General features: G+C 31.3%; 1 protein-coding gene across 1 annotated transcript in view; it reads right to left on the bottom strand.

The window, feature by feature from the left end:
• Positions 1-457: 457 nt before the first annotated feature.
• Positions 458-22,909, bottom strand: part of LOC139490886 (uncharacterized) — a 41,260-nt gene continuing 18,808 nt past the window's right edge. The window contains exons 14-16 of the mRNA XM_071278013.1: positions 22,681-22,843; positions 13,823-16,372; positions 458-1,737 (exon numbers count right to left, since the gene is read on the bottom strand). Coding sequence (XP_071134114.1) covers positions 13,830-16,372; positions 22,681-22,843 — 2,706 coding nt within the window. The 3' untranslated portion in view covers positions 458-1,737; positions 13,823-13,829. The remainder of the gene's footprint in view (positions 1,738-13,822; positions 16,373-22,680; positions 22,844-22,909) is intronic.

The raw sequence follows: 22,909 nt of genomic DNA, 5'->3' as shown, positions 1-22,909 counted from the left end.
AAAGCTACATAAATATATAAATAAACAATGTATATACATAGGACGACTCTACATGTTTAAAGCTGATATTATATGAAAGACAAGCTGGTTTTGATAATCATAATGAACATTTAAACAGTAATATCACACATATCAATGCAGAATTTGTTTTCTTTCCAATTCAATCATACCCAATGAAATTTATTGTTTTAAAATTCCATTTCGATCTAACCCTTTATATAAGCTAAGAAATAAATTGTTCTTTAAAATAAAAAAAACACTTTTTGAGGATCTTATGGCATCTAAATTCATTAAACCCAAGTCACATGATATTTGGATTAAATATCTACAAAATACCTGGGGATAATTCTTTTAAAATAATGTAATAAACTATGTAAAAGGAGGGGTGAAATCAAACATGACATTTGTCATTTATGTTCACAGTATGATTTAAATGAATTAATAATTATATTATTCCTTTTTAATTTTTTCCATACTTGTCTTTAATTTATTGACATACTTTCAAAAAAAAATTGTATATTTTGACTTTTTTTCCAGTCATATCTTCATCAAATTTCACTATTAACTACAGTTACTTCAACTTACTTGAGTCTTGGGTTCAATATATGTTGGATACAGATACATGTATGACAATGACAATAAAAGAGGTCAAAATAGGGTCATCTACTAAAGAAAATGTCTCAACAATATTTTTAGCTATAAGTTGCAAGTGGTGGTTTTTTTATACTGGTTTTGAAAATTTACAAATGAGAAAATAACACAGGGAAATATTGAAAGAGAATATCTTTGGTTCACGAGCTGAACATAATATGTATTAATCTTTGTACAATGAGTTACTATAAAATCATTACTGTGTGTGTTGACCTGGGATTTAACAATATAAAACTAATCAGACTATAATTCCTACTTAATCTCAACACTGAGGCTGATTTGGTAAAATTTTAAATCGTGAATAATTTTTTTGTATGATATATTTCATTTACCTAAAACCAGAAAACATACACCAATTTATACATGTATTTAAGGAGCATGACATATGGTGATATAGAAGATACTAAAAAGAAAATATTTCTCTTTCTTGTGACAATTGGATGCACTTTAAAACATTTAAATGACATAGCATACCTTTGAACACGTTTATTGATTTATACCTATACCAAACATAAAACACCAACCTCCATAAAAATCTTTTATGCTCCACTCTTGAACATTTTTATTGAGCTGGCATTGTCACAACTTGTCAATAACTGCTGACACTTAGCCATTTATGGCCATTTTTAGTGAATTACTCAAACAGCACTTGAATATTTTTTTACAGTTCATCAAACTTTTAAAAAAGATTTTATGAGCTTTTAAGACTAAATATATGAGTTTTCTGGAAAGAAATGAAAAACCTGAAGGTTTTAACGTCATAATACTTTTGTGAGGAATTAATGAAAAAAATGTGGACATTTAACTATTTTCATATAGTAAGCAAAATGCATCTCAAAACTGTTCTAAAAGAATGTTAAATTTTAGAAGTTAGAGTACTGATGAACAAGCTTATCCTTTATAGTTTCCTCCAAAATCCAAGGTTGTCCTTTTCTGCTGTATCTGTGTCTATGGTCAGTGTTTGGCCAATCAGGACAATGCCAGCACCTCATGACTTAAAATAACACATCTTGAAGCTGACTGAAACAATATTGCTTTCTTCTGTCATATGACATTGTCATGGGTCATGTGTACCTAAGAAACTATCTGAAAAGAGAAAATATTATATTTACATGATGGATTCTATATAAAATATGGTATGAAATATGGTATATAAAGTCTTAAGTCAAGTATCAGTAGAAATATCATATCAAGGTTTAAGCACCATTAATAAGTGATATGAAACATATCTAATCACTATAAATCCATTTAGAGATCTGTACAGAATTTAAATCAGGAAAACTAGAATCACTAATCCTTTGGACAGAAGAGAAGCTAGAAGCAGTGATGATTTTGGTAGAAGATAAAAAGTAGAGCTAGAAGCAGTGATGACTTCTGATTTTCCTGTTATTTTGTATCTCGTTATTTTTTACCTCACAAAAAATAAGTTGGTTTACAGCAACTCCATCAAGAGTGGATTTTGTTTGAGTCATTCTGACTGGCCTTTGTGTACTGATATATCATAGGTGAAGTACGTTTTTATATTTCAATCGTAATTTTTAGAAATAAGCATGATATAGTTGATACAAGAAAAGACATGTGTCTAATTTATGGTAATTCATGTACATATATCAAACATTATTTGAACTTGTGCACCACTAAATCTTCAAAGACCCTCATCAAATTCTATTTAATCATCAAAAAATCATTTGCAAATAACAACTAATTCTTCAAAGTGATTATTTCCTTACATTCTCATGTCACCATACCTGAAGTTCGTTTTGAGGGAACAAATTAATGACATTAAAATTTTAGCCATGTCATCTTAATTTGCTATGTAAGACTTTAATATCATATTTCATTCAAATGCATATATTTGGGAATATAATTTCCAGAATAAATTGCACCTAATGAAATATGTAAATACAAATTACAGTTGCTACGTACACAAAACTATAACATCAAATACCTTGAAATTAGTTGGAGTACAAATTGCAAGCCCTCAGCCTGCCAAAAAAATCTACAAGGCTAAAACATAATACAAGGATAAAACAATCAAAGGCTGCAATTCTTATTTATAACTTAAACGGCGAAAAGCAAATCAGAATCTAGGTGTGTAGAGTGGGGTGCCCATATTCGCTGGGGACACAATTTTGAAGTTTCATGATTTTGAGGTGTAAAAATTTCAAAGGATGGCTGAAATGGAAGAAATATGCTGGTAAATTATATTTTTATAACAAATATAATATTTTTTTAAACTTGGACAAAATTTCGGCACTAACTGCAAAGGACCGAAAATCAGACAACAATTTTCGGCCACTTTCATGGATGAAAAACACAATTTCAAAGAAGTATTTCCTAGTAATTATTTGACTGAAAGCCCTGAATTTCAGTTCTTTACACCTTTGAAATGTCTGCTATTCATCTATAATGAAATTGATTTGATAATTGTTTAAAGCTCCATTTATTTGGTTTTAAATAGATGTGTATAAACAGCGAATAAGTGACGCCTTTGAAAAAACATCAGGCAATTTCAAATATCCTTTAATGTAACTTTTCAGATGATTTTTTTTCAAAGAAACACGTTTTTCAAGCTAAGAATATTTGGCCTTTGATGTTATCTTCATATAGAAATATCACTATACTTCAGAAACATAAAGACCTTAGCATAAACTGCAAAAAAACATGGAAATTTATGGCGAAAATGAGCACCCCTCTCTACCTGTCTAAATCATAACATGAACTGTTGACACAGAGATATGTCTCACCGTATATGTTTTGAAAATAAAATAGCAATACATTTAAATTGTACTTTAATATGTAAATTATGCAAAAAACTCAAATTCAATGCACCATGACTGACTTAATGGGTCAATAAAATGGTGCCAAACATTTTCTGAGATATAAGATATATATTCTGGAAACATGCTCTTCTTTTTGTTTATTTGATTTCAAAACCACTAATGAAAAATTAATGGAAAAAATCTAAATTATCATCACATAAAACCAGAAGAATGAGAACAATTGCTTTGGAAACCTTCAAAACAATAAATCAGAAAAGTCCTGTTTTTGTGCAAGATCATATTGTATAAAAGGATGATAGATATTCCAGTGGTGTAGAAATACCGAGAACTACAAAGTATGGTAAGAATTCTTTCAGGAATGAGGAAGTACGACATAGGAATACACTGACAATTGAGGCCAGGAATATGGCTTGAGGCTAGGAATATGGCCTCATATGACTAGGTTAAAAGTTATAAAACAAATCATTTCTAACCAATGTGATGGATAAAATAGTTTGAGCAGTGCATGTAAATACCAAATCCTGATGCTTTAAACTTTGCTAACTGCTTTTATTATATATGCTCATTGGCTGTTATTCATTTACTATATCATATATGCTAATTGTAGAGCTTTCTGCTTGTTTTGAATTTTAAATATTACTGACCTATCATAGCTACCTATTCAAAATTTTTTGCATTATTGTTAACTATGCAAAGGTTCAACGGTCAATAGATCATGAAAGAGGGGGCATGGTCAATAGATCATGAAAGAGGGGGCATGGTCAAATAATCTCTATAGAAATGAGATGTGCCAACGCTTACAACCCCAACCCCCATCGGCACTTACCTAATGTTAAAATTGTGTACAGTTCAGACAAGGTCCATGATATCCATATAATAACAGGCTATTATTTGAACTTGGAATTATTTTTAATTATGGAATTCGCATAATTTCTTGTGTTTAAATTTTTTTATAAATTCCATGTTTATTTTGTATTATGATCTTTTAAGCGGTTAATAACACTTTCCATACAATGCATTTTGGTTAGATAGTGTTGTGCGCGGCACAGTACATTCTATTGAAAATATACCATTTTTTTTGTGATAGAAAGTGTTGTGCGCAGCACAGAACATTTCAGTACAGAACAATCATGGAATTTATGAAAAATTTCAATAACAAGAAATCAAGCAAATTCCATAGTTAAAAATAATTCCAAGTTCAAATAATAGACTGTTATATAAGAAATAAATTCTCCAAATCAATTGACAAAGGAATAAAATAGGAGGTTCAAAAGTATGGAAAAAGGACAGATAGACACATGACCATATCACTAATATTGCAAGCTTTAGAAAGCATGAGGTAATTGTATGATAAAGATGCTCAAAAAATTTACCACAAGCCTAAAATACTGTCTCAACAGCAAAATTTAACTTTAAACATATGTAGAAATAAGAAGAGGTGGTATGAGAGCAAATGAGACAACTCTCCATCCAGGTCCCAATTTTTTAAAAGTAACCTATTATAGGTCATAGTACAGCCTTCAACACGGAGTATTGGCTCACACCTAACAGCAAGCTACAAAGGGCCCCGAAAATTACTCGCGTAAAACAATTCAAACAGGAAAGCCAATGGTCAAATCTATATAAAAAACAAGAAACACATATGAACCACATCAACAAACAACAACCACTGAACAACAGGTTCCTGACTAAGGACAGGTGCAAACAAATGCAGCAGGTTTACATGTTTCAACAAGCACCAACCTTCACCCTTACTTGGAATAGTTATACTTCATAATGATTTGAAAAAGTGATCCAGACAGAAAATTTGTTATTCTAAAACAACATTGAAACTGTTTCTGTTATTGACAATGCATTCTAGAATTCAAAGACAAAATAGATTAATCTGTCAGTTTAATATTTAGAACATGTGGATTTTCTAACATTTTACATAACAATATTTCATGAACATAGAGTAATGCATTTAACACTCTGAAGTGATGTATTTAATTTAAGCTGATTACATTTTTTAATAAGATTCTACTTTTTAATATCAAGCTACTTGAACATTCAGTATAAGTTCAATCGCCTGAACAAACAGGTGATTATTGTACTTCTATTACTTGTCAAAAAACTAGGACAGTAATACAAAAAGTAAACTTTTTAATAAATGGAACACAACACTTAAATGAACAATACAATCAGCCTATTATATTTATGATTAGTGTAAAGCCCTTTGTTTCTTTTGACAGACGATATTATGATATATTTTAAGTAGCCTATATTTTAATTTTGTTAATGAAATGCCTATCATTTAACCCGATTGTTCAGTGAGATACACAAAAAACACATATTTGTTTTCATCAAATTACTGTCGATTCTTTTTAAAGTTGACAAGATTTTTTTATAGTTTTGGCAGAGATAGTATTTAATTTAAGACTGAGTATTTTGATAGAAATACTAGAAAAATTACCTTCAAATCTTTTTTTCATAGTTTTGGCGAAATCAGGGGGAATTCTCATTTCATTAAAGATTTTAACCAAAAAGATAAAAAATACAGGGCAAACATTAAAAAAAATTGGCCAGACCTACGTGATAATCTGCCTGTGAAATAAAGCAGTTTTAATAGTCTAATATTTATTGTGTTTTAAAAACTAGGTCTTTAAAACTGATTTACATAAATTAAAATGTGCTGAAAACATGTACATTAAATTGTTATATTAAAACATTGGATACATGTATCTAAGGTGTTGCATTATTCTCTGTCTTTCAGCAGTGTTATGTCTAATGCCAATTACAACTTGATGGATCAGGGTATTTTTTGCATTATCACCTACAAGTCTCAATAGTAGATACCCAGTACTGTTGATTCATTATATTATTATTCCTTCGATACCAATTTTCGTGGTTTTCGTGGGAACAGGCCGGCGCTAGGTGAACCACAAATTTAAATATTCAACGAAATACAAAATTGCTAAAAGGCAAGTTTTACACAATCCATGAAAATTGATACCAACAAAAATAAATGAATCCATAGTAGTCAAGTTCAGCTTAGATATATTGGCCAATGGAGATTACTGTGGATTCATTAATATTAGTTGGATACCATTTTTCGTGGATTTCGTTGGTTCAGGAGAACCACGAATTAAGATGTTCAACGAATATCACATTTGTTAAAGAAATGAATGCATAATTTGCCAAAACCACAAAATTAAATATCCACGAATATGCAAATTTTTTTCAAACCATGAAAATTGATATCCACGAAAATAAATGAATCCACAGTACTCCATTCATTGAAGATGAATCAATTCAATCAATCAGACTGTCAAGTTTTCAATACTGACAACTTCAAAACCAAGTCATATCGAATAGTGATGCATTTACTTAAATGAGTGCAAATAAATGACATAATAAGATAAAATTGTTAGTGGATTAAGTATCTAATTATACAGACATCATGGATAATCTACAGAATTCGATATTTCATAAGGAACAATCATGGGACTAAGGAAAACGCTAACAACATTCTGTAATGCCAGTAACCCCTCCTTTTTTTTTTTTAATTATATGAACATTTCATTGTCCAGAGGTTGGTACCCCCTCTTTTTTTATTATGTGAACATTTCATGGTGTCCAGAGGTCGGTATCCCCCTTTTTGTTTTATAATGTGAACAATTCATGGTGTTCAGAGGTTGGTAACCCCTTTTTTTTTAATTAAATGAACATTTAATTGTCCAGAGGTTGGTACCCCCTCTTTTTTTTATTATGTGAACATTTCATGGTGTCCAGAGGTTGGTATCCCCCTTTTTGTTTTATAATGTGAACAATTCATGGTGTTCAGAGGTTGGTAACCCCTTTTTTTTTAATTAAATGAACATTTAATTGTCCAGAGGTTGGTACCCCCTCTTTTTTTTTAAATTATGTGAACATTTCATGGTGTCCAGAGGTTGATATCCCTCTTTTCGTTTTATAATGTGTCCAGAGGTTGTCACCCCCCCCCCCCTCCAAACCCCCTTTTTTAATTATGTGAACAGTTCATGGTGTCCAAAGGTTGGTAGCCCCCCTTTTTCATAACTATGTTAACATTTGTCCAGTTTGCCCAGTGGTTGGAATACCCTTTTCAAAATGCTTGATCTGCATCTGTAATTATTATTATGTCCAAAACATACCCAAAGTCTTAGGTATAAAGACAAATAAAGTCAAAGATACATGATTTTTACATTATAAGTTATCTACATTCATATCCGTAGATATGGATATTTTAACACCCTGAAGCAGAGTTTGCGTAATCTTCTTTTCCCTGATGGTCCTTGCAGAAAATCTGCTGGTCCTCACTATTAATTCTATTGAAAAATGCTAAATTGTGTCAGTCCTATGCAAACTTTTTGTGATAAAATCCGGAGGACCACCACTTTTCGCGAACTCTGCTTGAAGTATCCAAGTACACCATTAGGCGCAGCCGAAGGGTGTACAGGGTACTGAAGGGTGTTAAAATATCCATATCTACGAATATGAATGTAGATAACAAATTTATCCCCGGTCTTAGTCTAAATCTGGTGATTTTAAGTGAAAGTTGATCAAAGTTTAATGTGAAAGTAACATTTTCCTTTTTTTTTTTAAATATGTTTCATTGAAATTTGGGATTTTGACATATTTTTAAAGGGGTGTAGGGCACTACCTTTGGTAGAACTCTACATGTAGACAAATATAAAACGTTTTTAATCTAAAGACAGAAAAAGTGACATGAGTCGAATTTGGCGCTCAAAGTTGTGAGAGTTACATCATAGACAGTGTGACCTCAACGTGGGTTATTTGCATAGCTAGGTCAGTAGTCCCATTCATTGACAATGTGGCAGAATAGTGATGCATTTACTTAAATGAGTGCAAATAATCGACATAATAAGATAGAATCGTTAGTGGATTAAGTATTTAATTATACAGACATCATGGATAATCTACAGAATTCGATATTTCATAAGGAACAATCATGGGACTAAGGAAAACGTGTGTGAATTTACCCGATGTAATGGGTTAGCAACACTCAGGGGCTATGGGTTTTGTAACGTCGTGTGTTAACCAATCAAAATCCTAGAAATATACTTAGCCAGGGATAATAGGTGTTAACGAGCTTTCAGAAACTTCAAGTACTCTCAGATCTTTTTTTGTGTCTTTAGTGTTCATGTCAGTTGTTTGTGTGTTATGTATCAATCTGATGAGTCAGGCACATTTCAACTGATATTTTAAGTTTGTTCTTATTTTGTGATGTTTCATCATTGTCCTAGGTTAGGGGCTCCCTGGCTAGCTACAGAAACGTAGCTCTTTGGCCATTTTTATATTTTTGACAATTTACGATCCATAAAAATCCAAAAAATATAAGAACCATTAGAGTTATAGTTCCACAGCAAGGTGCCCACAAATGTGTTAAAACTAACAACATTATGTAATGCCAGTCCTGAGACAGGGCTCAGGAGTCTGCAATTAAGTGGTTGTTGTTTGTTGCTGTTTATCCATTACATTTGAATTGTTTCACATTTGTCATTTCATGGCCTTTTAAAGCTTGCTATGCCATATGGATTTTGCTCATTGTGAAGGCTGTACCATGACCATATGATGGCAAGTTGTCTCATTGGGAATCATAACACATCTTTTTTTGTTTGATATTTAAATATAGATAAAAGAACAGTATTCCAATATATGACAGCCATGCATGTACATATTCTATCTGTCCAAGTGCAATAACTTTAATATATTTTTCAAGGTTCTTTTAAATTTTTTCATAAAACCTAATTAAAATTGCTTACAATGCAATTTTCCATGTGATTATTCTTTCCAAGGGGTACATCTCTTGTAAAAATAGTTGATCAATACTGATTTTAAAACTTATCTAAGACCTTACTGATATAGCTTTGATATAATTTTCATATAAAATAATTATGCAATTTTATTTAATATTTCAAAGGGACATAATTCCTGTTAAAATAGCCAACAGCACTGATCTAAGAACATTTCTAAGACACTATGGATATTACTGTTTAACAAATATCCTAAAAATCTGACAAGAAAAAAGTAAACTACAATTCAATACAACCTTTTTAATAATATTAAAACATTTCTAAGGGAAATTACTCCAGTAAACATAATTAAACAGGGTTGTTTTAAACTCTGATATTAACTTCAAAAAAGTAAGAGAATGTATGTAAGCTTGAGAGCACTTACAATGAAATTTCAATATGAGTCATCTATCAAGGGGTATAACTCCTGAAAAATAATTGTAAAACAGTAAAGCACTGATTTTTGAACTCGTCTGAGACATTGCGGACATCAATAGCTGCCATTTTTCCATTAGCTGGCTGATTACAGGATAAAGTAGTATTAATAAAACTTCAAAATAATGACAACTTTATAATATACTTAAAAGTCAATATAGACACAAAATATTATCATTCATAATTTCAAACTTCAAACACATATTATCTGGATGCCAAACACATAATATTCAAAAACTTAGATGTATCAAAAAGACAATAGGAGACCACATGGCTTCAAACATAGTCTATTTAAATTCGTCCAAGTATGACAATAACTGTCAGATAGTTAATGACATGGTAGATTTATGATCAATGACATACTGAATTAAAACCCATGATCAGGTGATCTGTGAACTGTCTTTCAAATTACAAAACCCAAGAGTGTGCACAGACGCATGATTTTATTAGTATTACATAAATGAACTGAAAAATGTACCATCAAATTTTTTAACGTAAGGAAAGTCTCATATTCTGAACTTCTCCTACATTAAAGACTTTCAAGCTTATATAGTATCCTCAGCCATAAAACAGTCAATATTAACCTACATTTAACAAGTTCAATTAACAATGATTACATTGATGGATGCAGGGGGAAGTTCAGAAGTTGGTACCACAACCTTTTTTTTTTTAATTATGTGAATATTTCAGGGTGTCCAGAGGTTGGTTTCCCCCCTTTTTTATTATATGAACATTTCATGGTGTCCAGAGGTTAGCACCCCCTTTTCTTATTATGTGAACATTTCATGGTGTCCAGAGGTTAGTACCCCCCCCCCTTTTTTATAATGCGAACATTTCATGGTGTCCAGAGGTTAGTACCCCCCTTATATAATGTGAATATTTGATGGTGTCCAGTGGTTGGTACCCCCCCCTTTTTTTTATCATGTGAATATTTCATGGTGTCCAGAGGTTAGTACCACCCCCTTTTTTTTATTGTGTGAACATTTCATGGTGCCCAGAGGTTGGTACCCTCCCCCCCCCCCTTTTTTTCTTTCTTTAAGTGAATATTTCATATTGTCCAGAGGTTGGTCCCCCTTTTTTTTTTTATTACTCGAACATTTCAGTGTGTCCATAGGTTGGTACCCCCCTTCTTTTTTTTCAATTATGTTAACATTTCAGTGTGTCCAGTGGTTGGAATACCCTTTTCAAAATACTTGATCTGTGTCTGTAATGTTATTACATGAGGATGAATAACATAAGCTGGTTGCATTAGCCTTAATTAATATTATTACCTAAATTAGGACTTAACCTTTAACATATATTGCTTAAAACTTATATACTTAAGGATAATCCTGAATGTGTTGGATTAAAATGGCATTTAAAAATTTAAGGTCAGACACACAGTTGGTTCATTCTGATCTACAGCTATTAACTGTGTTGTGTTTGGACTAAAAAAAAACTTCAATGCATATGTCTCTGTTGAATATATTTAGATGAAAGCACACCCAGTACCCCCTCCCCCTTTTTAATTTATATTTTAAACTGGGAAGTTTAAGAGCTTGACATACATTTTGTGTTGTATTGTGGATTGTTTTAGAGATTTATTAAGATTTTGATGAATTTTGATTAGTTGTGTTGTTAGGTGTCTGTTTCAATGTAAAATAAATATACCCTGAATCTTATTTTATTCATTTGTACATGAATCAGTGAATGAGAGCTAATGAGGGAAAGATCTTATTAAGATTAAATCAATAGTTACATAATATTTCTCTTTTGAATTATTTTATTTCAATGACATTTTTGTGTTTATACATGTTATATGATCGTGATGATAAAGTGAAATTTTAGTGATTATATCATACATTTTGTAAAGAATTAGTTTAGTTATATATTCAAATTGATCATGTTGATCCTTAAGTTTAAAATATAAATTAAAAGAAAAAAATAAGGCGTTTAAAATGGCAATTTCTTAAGTGAACCCATTACATTGCTACAAAATCTTTTCTAAACACAATTTTTTAGCAAGTGTACATGTGTTGAAAATACAAACCATTCTATCATGTCTATCTTAAAATCTTAGAACACTAAAGCCATTTTTAGCCTTTATCGTGATTCTTCACAATCAATATTCTTTATACTTTTATTAATGTTGAGATTGACATGAACTACACTGACAATTACAATATAATTTGTTTGTTCAGATAAAATATTGATGATTTAATGGTACTAAACATGAAACATATAATTTTTCTAACAAAATTATCTGCTTTGTACTGACTACAACCTGTCATATTAAAATTATATCTGCCAATTAGACCAATTGATCTTTAACATGCAACAGATAAATAAATTAATACCCAAAATTGACAACACTTGGAATGGTCTGCAATTTTATTTGCTATGGTCTACATGTTTCGCCTGCAAGGCAGGCTTCATCAGGACAATTTTTATACAGAATAAATAAATTGTATATAATGAAATTGTTCCAAGGTTAAAGCAATGTACCCAACAAATAAGAACTCCTGGTCACACTAACAACTTCTGTTTAGCACTTATGAACAAAGTAAACTTAAGTGAAATAGAGAAAGAGAGGCAAAGATACCAAAGGGTCATTCAAATTCACATCGAAAAAAAACTGACACCGCCATGGCAAAAAAAAAAGAAAAAGACGAAAACAGACTAACAACAGTATGCAAAACACAACATATAAAACTAAAGACTGGTCAACACGAACACAGGAGTTTCCTATGGATTGCATTAATGTTCAGTAAATGGATTTTTTAATTTCCTCATGTACAAGTATCTTTGATCTCCCAGAACTTAGTAAGGTCTTAAACACTGTGGTACCGTGGTTCTATCTTTTCTATCATAATATTGCTACATTTTTACCTGGGATAATTAAAAACCAGTGCTAAGTTAATTTCCATGTCGCTATTTGAAAGTTCTCTGTTTTAGGAAGAACACTGTCAGAATACATGTACTATTTACAGTCATGAGCATCTAAGATCGGAGGATTTGATGAATGTAAAATGCTGAATTTTCTCCTTTTTTTTTTATCATTGAAATATCTTTACATGTAGCATTTTACTAGTATAATTATTTTTCCATTGTAACATATAGATGCTGCATGTGTTGGGTAATAACCAACTGTTTATATGAATTTAAACTTATGAGAAGCACATTCTTATAAGATGTACAAGTTAACTTAAGGGTACTTCAACAGTCCAGAATCATTGAGACATTAACAGTTAAGGTCACCTTTGCTGATCAAGGCATCAAATTAAGTTGTAACTTCTAACCTCATTAAGCCACTTAAAAGTTTTAAAAAGGTGTAACAACTATCAATATAGAAAAGAAGATGTGGTACAATGTATATGATTGCCAATATTTAATACCTAAGTTATAAATACAATCAATATTATTTAAAAATTGAACAATCTTGTTTTGTTTTTCATAATGTAAGCTTTTAGTTTAACATTTGTCTGTGCTGACATAAAGTTTCTAAGGTAAAATCAATCCATCTATCAATCTAGCTAGCTTAATAAAAAGTTACATAACAAAATATCAGTATTATAAAAACTAAATAAATCTAAACTTGGCCAAAATTTATTCCTGGAATTTCCCCAATATTTTTCAATATTTTCCAACTGAAAACCAATTGCAAGACTAATAATTTAAACAGTCCTTTGGTCTTAGAGTGGAATTTAAGATTGAACACTTAGAGAATACTATAAACACCAAAATATATGACCTTAATTTAATATGTATAACTTTGATATTTTTCATGACCCATGTTTATAATTAAATATATACATGGTACAGAATTACACTGTATCTCATAATATTGGAAAAAAAATGTATATACTGTAAATTCATGAATTATTGTTGCAATCGGGTACTAATCGCCAGAATCTAAACTCCTAATTTGAAATTTTTTGTCAGAATAAAACTTGATTTTTCGCAATATCACAAAAATTAAAATGGCATATATGTCTAAAATGACAAAATCGCAATAATTTCTAAATTTACAGTAACTGAAAACATTTTATAAAGCTAGCTATAAATCTGTTATTGCCATCTTAACTGTACATGTATATATGTATATTGGGATTGTAATAAAACAAACATGAAAAAATCCCCTAAAATTAAGTGGGAACTTACCCCTTTGTCAACTGTTCTCTTCTTGAGTTTTGACTGGTCCCCAAAGTCTCCTTTCCCATTCTGAGGCACCATAAGGGAGATGTCCACCCACTTTAATATCACCTGATATTTTATCTACTTTTACTAATGCTTCCTTCAGAAGTCTTTGTGTCTCTTTTACTACAACATGAGCATCTAGCGTTGTGTTTGCTGCTTTTAGTGAAATTTCACTAAAAGGAAATCCTAGAAAGAAGTCCCCAACTATAGGTGCTGGGCCTTTCAATCTTGGCCTGACAGGATGCTTACTGTGGAGTGAATCTCTCCTTATACTCAAACGAGAATTGTTGGTATTCCTTTGACCCAAGTCTCTACTGTTACTTTGTAGTGATGACCTAATTGTCTGTGATTGCGTTGGAGAATTAGACACAAACAATTGTGATCGTGTAAGATTAATGTTAGCTTGTGAAGAATTTCTTCCATTGTTACCATAGTATTTTGAAACAGGATTTCTAGAAATATTTCGTGGAATACTACCATGTCGTGGTGTTATGGTTGTTTTTGGAACAGGTGTACTGGCTTGCAATTTCTTATAACTAACATTTGGTAGATTAGATACAGAAGAATTACTAATATTTGTTTGCATCCTGCTGCGACTTCTGTTTGAATTCAGCTGAGATGGTGTATTACTTACACCAAGAGCAGATATTTTACGAAAAGTTGATGAGTTTCCATTAGGTCGTAGCGACTTGATTTTCATTGTTTGACTAGATTCTGTTACAGATGTATTACTATTTGATGCTGAAACTTCTACAGCAGGAACAATATTCTGTCTCTGAGATAAAAGTCTTGGTGTAGCTTTCATTGATTCTACTGGCAACGATATCAAGTCTGAGTTTTCACTTGATCCAGAAAAACTGGAAATTGCACTGTCTGAAGTGGCAGAACTTTTTATTGAGCCTTTCTCATGTCTATGTGATATTAACCCTTCAGACTTACTAGCAAAAGATGATGATGTAGTTTGACGATCAATTCTTGGGTATCTTGAACTAGATTCACGAGTGACAGCACTACGAGGAACTCGGATATTATTAACAGTTGTATTTTTTGACACATTGTTATTATCGTCAATTCTCTTTTGACCTATATAGAATTTTACTTTTTCTCGAGACCCAACAGTTTCATCATAATTACTTCTTGTATCAGCACTTTTTGAACGTTTTATAGAATTTTTTATTGGTTTATGAACTTCCTCATGACCTTGTCTCAGATCGCTATGTGAACTAGAAATACCAGAACTACCAGAATTTGGACGACTATCCTCTTTAGTGTTAACTAATGGAAGTCCTAGACATTCGTCTCCCTTTACCTTTATTTTAATTTCATCAGAATCCTGTTCTATGTATGATGCCAGTTCTCTCTCTACAGTTGACTGTTTGCTAAGACTACTAATGTTTTTGTGAAACGATGACCCTCTCTGTATTGAACTATGGTGGCTTAATCGACTGCTAGAAGCATACCTATCTATTGTTTCATTGCCTTTTATCCTAGTACTTTGCCGCTTTAATTTCTCTCCCCCTCTTAACACATCAGATTCTTTGAAATTCATCAACTGAATAATATCATGTAGAAGTGGTTTTTTGACGATCATGTCAACCTGGCAGTCAGCACTAAGTGAAGGACTAAAATTAACCTCAAGTAACCATGGTTTCAGGTTCTCATCAATAAGAACATCAAATCCATAAAGTTCAAAACAGTTTGTACATTTTGGCACTTGTGGAGCTTGAATCAGTATGGTTAGTATAATAATATTTAAAATTCGTATCCATAAGACATTGTCATTGATATTGTTTTGATGAAAATAATGACGCAATTGTGTAAGTGTCCATTTGCAACCGGGGCCAATATACTCCTTGTCAGTAGTATAGGATGGACTATGCTTATTAATTGATGTGTTTGTCAGATGAGCAAATACGTTATTTAATGTATTTAGATCATATTTTTCTGTGCTAAATCTCACTATACCTTCTTCATAGATGTAAATGGACAATGGGTGAAATGATGGCACTGCTACATAAATGCGGAGGTCAAATTTATATCCACCAATTAGCATTGGTTTTGCTATATATCGTTGTACAACTGCATTACAATCATACTGAAGCTCAGAAATGTCTCGGAACAGAAATATTCCCCTTCCTCTGGACATGTCTGCAGGTTTACATATCCACAGTAAGGACTTGCCATCATTTTGTTGTTGTTTCAGCCTTCCATACTCTGCAACATAACGTGTATAATCATTTGGCAAGTTGAAAGCAATAGGACTAAAATTATAAACCCCTGTGCCATGTACTCCTTTCATTCTTTTCAAATTCCTCGCCAAACAATCTTTTTTTGTTATGCCAACAGACTTTGGGTAGTGATTTAATCTTTGCCATGACTGCAGGAAATCGTAATCACAGTTACGAAAACGTGATGTCCTCCACCATATATTCCAATCTTCATCTTCTTGTTGTATTTCATCAAACTCTATCCATCCTCTTTCAAGGAACATCTGACGAATAATTTCTGGTCCCTGTCCATGATCGTTGAGTCTGAACACCAATGCCTTGGACCTGTCAGTCATACCTTTTATCTGATAGTATGCTAAGTATGTCAGAAATGATGATTCATGTCATTCTTAATCCTCTACCACTAAAGCAGGAATGCTTTACCTGAAAAGTTATTAACTGATATATTATTAAAGTTATTACAGTATTTAACAAAAATCTTAAATAAACTATATCTCTATTTTATTGTTCACTTTTTCAAACACCATATGAAAGTATCTTTGATAACCACCACTGCCAGATAATTATTGATACATATTTTGTTATATATTACATGTACAACTTACAATGAACAATCATTCTATCATTTTTCAATGTATGGGCTTATACAACATGTACATATACAACATGTACATGTACATGTAGATGTAACTAATATCAAGCAGTTGCAAAATGATGTACATGATATGTCAGGCAACAGATATTTTCTTTTGTTTGTTTTTTATTTGGGCGGGTTGTTGTCTCTTTGACACATTCCCCATTTCCATTCTCAATTTTATTTTATAATGACATATTAAGTTATATTCATTTGGTACTTTAAATTTGTATTTGTCAAACTGCATTTTAAATCATCATAATTAAAAATTGCTGATGATGACATTGTTTTAATTTACTTTAGGAAATTTAAATTTGGAAATCTTCCAAGTATTTAAGGTGCATTGTACATGTCAGTCTCCATTCTCAAATTAATTGATGCATTAGACTTTAATTAGTTATCAGTTCATTATAAAAGTTGTCAACAGTAATTATAATCTTGCCAATTTCCAGTTTGTTATGATGATGAGAAAAATATATTTTATAGTTAATGGAAAGGCATTTACTTCAGTGTGAATAGCTTTCAACCAAAATTCAAGCAATTTGACTGGACCAGAAGTTGTCAATGTGTACCTATTCCAAGGATGCTTTAGGCATTGGTTTAGTTTTCCCTTTGGGCCTTTGATAGTCTTCTACTTTATATTCCATTTTTTTTAAATTCCAGGTGAAAATTCTGAATAAACATTTTTGAACATACATACATGTATATAAAAGTGTGTATTTCTGGCCTTATACATGTAAAATCTTTTATAAAAAAAATATTTGAGATTACCTGGTACATATTTCAACATCATAAAAAAATGTGGCTGTACATGTAACAGTAGCAGAAAATTGTGACAGTGATTGAATCCCAAAGGCCAAAGCAATCCTGAGTGATTCCTTAAATTCAACTTTTAATATCATGAATCTAAATAATATTTCCATGCTATATTCATTGCTCTCAATTTTAGTGTGATGCAAAATACTGTATAACATTGCCATATTTCATGGAATTCAAGGCACTCCAGCACCTGGCAAATCAGCACCTTAAATCATAGTGGCTTAACCAGGTTAAACTATAATGAATATTTATGTCAGTATTTTAAGCAAAAAGGCCAGAATTATTGTTTAATTATTCTAAATTTCAATTTTGTTTCTGTGAGTTATTTTACTTATCAGTATTTTTTTCTATTTAACTTTATGTGTATTCAAGGTATTAGATATTTGTTATGCATAATCATGTTTTAAACAGTTGAGCATTTTGAATGTTTGTAGATTTCATGCTGTGTAAACTTTCCTTCATTCAAACACTGTAGTCACTTCATGAATACTGGTACATGTGCAATGAAATCAGTACAGTGGATAAGATATAGATATTCTTTTTAATGAAATGTACTCAACAAAAATAAAATTCAACCCCCAATTTTTTTTTAAATATTAAATAAAATGCAGAATAAGGGGATAACATATTTTTGGTGCCCCTTGACCAGAAGCTGATTTGACTTTTTCTATAGGGGCAAAAAAAAAAATGGGTCCCAAATTAATGTGTGCCAATTAATTGTTTCATGACAATTATCACCACCAGTCAGACAAAAAAAATAAAGATTAAAATGATTTTTTGAAGAAAAAAAGAAGGCTTATTTTTTTTATTTGTTGTCATTTTATTTAGATACATATATGTAGAAAAGGAAAATATATACTGTCACTGAGAATAAGTTTTTGATGCATTTGCCACAATTTATGTGACAATATCTTAAAAGGGATATAACAGAACTTGTCAACTATATTCTTCCATATATAATTTAGTCATTACAAAATTAACTTTTTATATCATGCTACGTGATAATTACTTTCGCTTCAACTGATATATTATAAAATATTTAAATGCCCTTTAATCATAACTTGATTTAAATCAACGTTGTCAAGATTTATGACTATTTAATTTTTCAAAAGGCATTTGTTCTTGTACATATTTTGTCCGATATCAGCAAACTATTTCAATGTTGACAATTGTAGAACAAGGCTATATAAATCATCTCTTTATTTTCTTACCTCTGCATCAATGACATAAATGAAGAACAGTCCTGACACATCTTAGTCCATTCATTCTAACTTTCTACTCTTTCATGTGCACCTTTCCTACAATGTTGACATCACGTGACATAGCGACAACCAATCAGAATGAACCTTTCATTACACTTTAGTTCAAGAAGATCATGAGGCCCATTTAGGAAAAGTAAAAACACAAAAATACTGAACTCCGAGGAAAATTCAAAAAGGAAAGTCCCAAATGAAAGGGCAAAATCAAAAGTTCAAACACATCAAACGAATGGATAACAACTGTTATATTCCTGACTTGGTACAGGTATTTCTTATGTAGAAAATGGTGGATTGAACCTGGTTTTATAGCTAGATAAACCTCTCACTTGTATGACAGTCACATCAAATTCCATTACATTGTCAACGATGTGTGAACAAAACAAACAGACACAATGGGTAAAAATGTCAAAAATAGGGGTACAGCAGTCAACATTGTGTTATCATCTTAATCACTATAAAAACTATTGTTCCAAAAAGTCTTTAGGAACTACTTAAATTTATATCAATCTAAGTTCGAAATTAACATTGTAGTTTATTGAAATAATACCTTCCTTACTGTATTTGAATTTTTCATTATTATTCATGTGTGTATATTTTTTTTCTACATTTGATACCAGCTGTACTGTAATACAAACTTTTTATTTTTTATAGCAATACATTTAAAATATAAAAATAATCTTTTAACATAATTATATCTAAAAATTCAACATCATCATAATTTCTGTCTAAAATTATAAATATATTAACATGGTCCTAATGTGGTTCAAAAATTATAGAATAACAACCAAAAAAAAAAAAAAAAAAAATAATTTGCCAAAATAATAATGAACATATAAAACAGAAAGAGAAACAAGGACCCCCCCCTTTTCTCCCTGAATCTTAGAAAAAATAATATGACAACAGTCCATACACTAGAGGACAAACAAAATAAGTAGTTTATTTTTTAATGAATTTCCAGAGAATAAAAAAAATGTGGAGAAAAAGTTTTACGTTTTTGAAAATTATTTGAAACAAGAATATTTCAATGCTGATAAGGCAACATTATGCCCCACTCATACTGTTACATTTCCATGTTCAGATGAGGCAATAAAAATATCAAGCATACCATGCAGAACTCAGGCCTCACTTAGAATGTAATCCACTAGCAGGAGCACATTCACCAGTTCGAAATGGTCCAGTGCAGATCTTCTAGATTTATTGCCAAAGTACTATACATGTATAGAGCTCAGGACATCACTTCTGGAGAAGTTGAAATAACCACCATTTCAACAACAGCCAGAAGTTTCAAGATTACTATTGTTCCAAAAAGTCTTTCATAATAATATAGCAATATTGATACCAGAATTAAGCCTTGTTTTCAAGGCACACTAGACAATCAAACCAAATATGTTGTTTCATGCGACTTGTTTTCACAGGAAATCAATACAAACATTGCTTTTTCACCAGAAAATTCAGGATACAATACCAGAGAAATGATAGATATTGGGGACTTTGAGGCCTTCAAGACCAGATGCACAGTGCACCCAATATCTGCCATGTGTAAATATGATTTTATTATAAAACCACTTAAATGACATCCCAACAAAGAATCCCCCCTCAATGTAACCTATTGAGAATCCACTCTTTTTAAACCTTTCTTTTTATGAACCTGCATACACAACCAAAATGCATGCACAGCTAGTACCTCAAGTCTATGTGCATTTGGCTGTTGTTTCTGAGAGCTGCTGTGATTGAGAAAGGAGAAAAATAGGAACTGAGAATAAACAATGAGATGAAGAACAGCTATAAAAAAACTGTTCCTTAGCTTTTTGTGTAATTTTTTCTGTGAATATACTGAATTTTTTTTCATGGATGAATACCCCATACTCTTTGTTTAAATTTAATAGGTGTCCATCTATAATTTTGTAACTAATATTATTCACATCTTGCTTATTAAACTGATGGTCATATGTTCTGTGCGAGACCATAATTTTCAACTGATAAAACTTTTCTAGCTTGTCTCATTGCCACCCTTAACACATCTCTATATTATATTATTAACCAACTAAGTGCATTATTGCCAAAAGTGACTGTTTATTAAAAATTACATATTTTCTGTAATGGCCCTGTTTTTCTGTAATGGCCCTGTTTTTTTCTGTAATGGCCCTGTTTTTTTCTGTAATGGCCCTGTTTTTCTGTAATGGCCCTGTATTAATGCCCAGTTTGTCTGTATTAAGCCCTGTTAGCGGGGTTTTAAATATAGTTATTAAAACTAAGTTGTAAAGAGTATAATACCTTTTTGTATTTTATTTAATTTAGTAAACAGCAACCAACATTAAAGAACCATATAAAGGGATCACTGATCATCCTGTTTTTTTAACACATATCTCTTTCAACTTAATTTTTGTTCAAACTAAACTGTCATTAAAAGAGTAAGACAGTACATCAAGTTAGCAGCAACACATACACTTTTGTTCAGTTGGTTAATAAATGTATTAAGAAATGGGTGTTTTTATAATGGCCCTGTTATATGTCCTCGGTCAGTAATAATGGCCTCAGATGTCTGTAATAGCCCTCGGCGTTGCCTCGGCCATTATTACAGACCTTGGACCTATAACAGGGCCATTATAAAAACACCCATTCATTAATACTATAGTAATGTGTAGTTCATCTGGCATCTTAGCCCAATGTCAAGGTTGGTCATTCTCCAACTTAACAATAGTTTTAGATAAGATAATAACAAGATATATAGATTAGAGTGTTGGTTTTACTGTTAGATTGGTTTTACACTAGTCATTTTAGGGCTCTTTATAGTTTGCTGTTCAGTGTGAGCAAAGGCTTAGTGTTGAAGCAAAGAGAAAGGTTTGAGTATACATAATACTTGGTTAACTTAACCACATTTTGCATCTGTATTATTCTGTACAAAGTCAGTCTTTGTGGACACCATGTTTGTGTCCATTAATGTCGGTAAATCTATTTTCAAAAGAGTTGGTTGGTGGTTGGTATAGCATATTGTACTGTCTTACATAGGTAATTTCAATTATCCATATTAGGTTTTATCTAGAATAACATTAGACATGTAACTATACAGCAATTTCTAAATCATCCACAAGTTGTTCCAACAAGGCTGTCTTGCAATGATTACAGTATTTGATAGATCTCTTTGCTCTTTATAGTCTGTTTTTTGTTAATGCAATCCTCAGTCTGTATGCTTCATAACACTGATTTAGCATGGTCAAGGTCAACTTAGTATTCCCCTCATACCAGTGCTAGTAATAACATTGCAGTAAGGTGTAAGCTAATTTTTTTCATGTTTGCCCCACTTACCGGTACTGTAAATTCAAAATTATTGCGAGGTTTTTATTAATGCGAATACTGCGACTGACTGAGAACCGCAATAATAAGAACTCGCATTCTCATATCTGATACATATATGTAGATTTACCTGTCATCGCAATAATTAATCTTGCATATTTGTCAATTTTACAAAAATCTCAATAATAAATGCATGCAATAATTTATGAATTTACAGTAGCCTTAGATACAAAGAACTGCATTTAATACAGTGCTGGGATCTTTTGACATGATTTAGTATGTAACTATGTCTTATCTTTTTATAACTTGCCATGGCATAACCCATGGGAGCAGCCATGATGGTTTAATTTCCATAATTTTTATTTTCAATTTAATATTTTGATAAAACATAAATTGACAAAAGTTCTATAAATATGTATTATGTGCACAATGTCTCATCAACTCAAAACAATATGTATATAATTTTATTATTTTTGTAAACATTTCATTGTTTCTTTCTTTTCTTTGATTTAAATTTATTAACTTCAATAGGAGGTTTAATAAAGTCAAGGTCAGCTTTCCGTTTATTCTTCTGTTTCTTGAATGTTTCCTCCTTATCTATAGGTGTTATGATAGTTCCAATTTTCGTTACAATCTTCGGTTTCACTAACTGTTTATACGCTGTTTCTGGATTCCATGTCTTTCCTATAGGAGCTCTTATACTCTGTTCAAACTGCTTCACACTTACATATGGAAAAGGAAGATCACTGACCTAAAAAAAGATAACAAAATGCTAAAAATTCATTTAAAAAAAACAGCTGTCAGTGACCTACATGTA

This window comes from Mytilus edulis, chromosome 10, assembly GCF_963676685.1.
Source record: "Mytilus edulis chromosome 10, xbMytEdul2.2, whole genome shotgun sequence".
NCBI classification, from domain to species: domain Eukaryota; kingdom Metazoa; phylum Mollusca; class Bivalvia; order Mytilida; family Mytilidae; genus Mytilus; species Mytilus edulis.
This window is presented reverse-complemented; position numbering and strand designations above follow the sequence as displayed.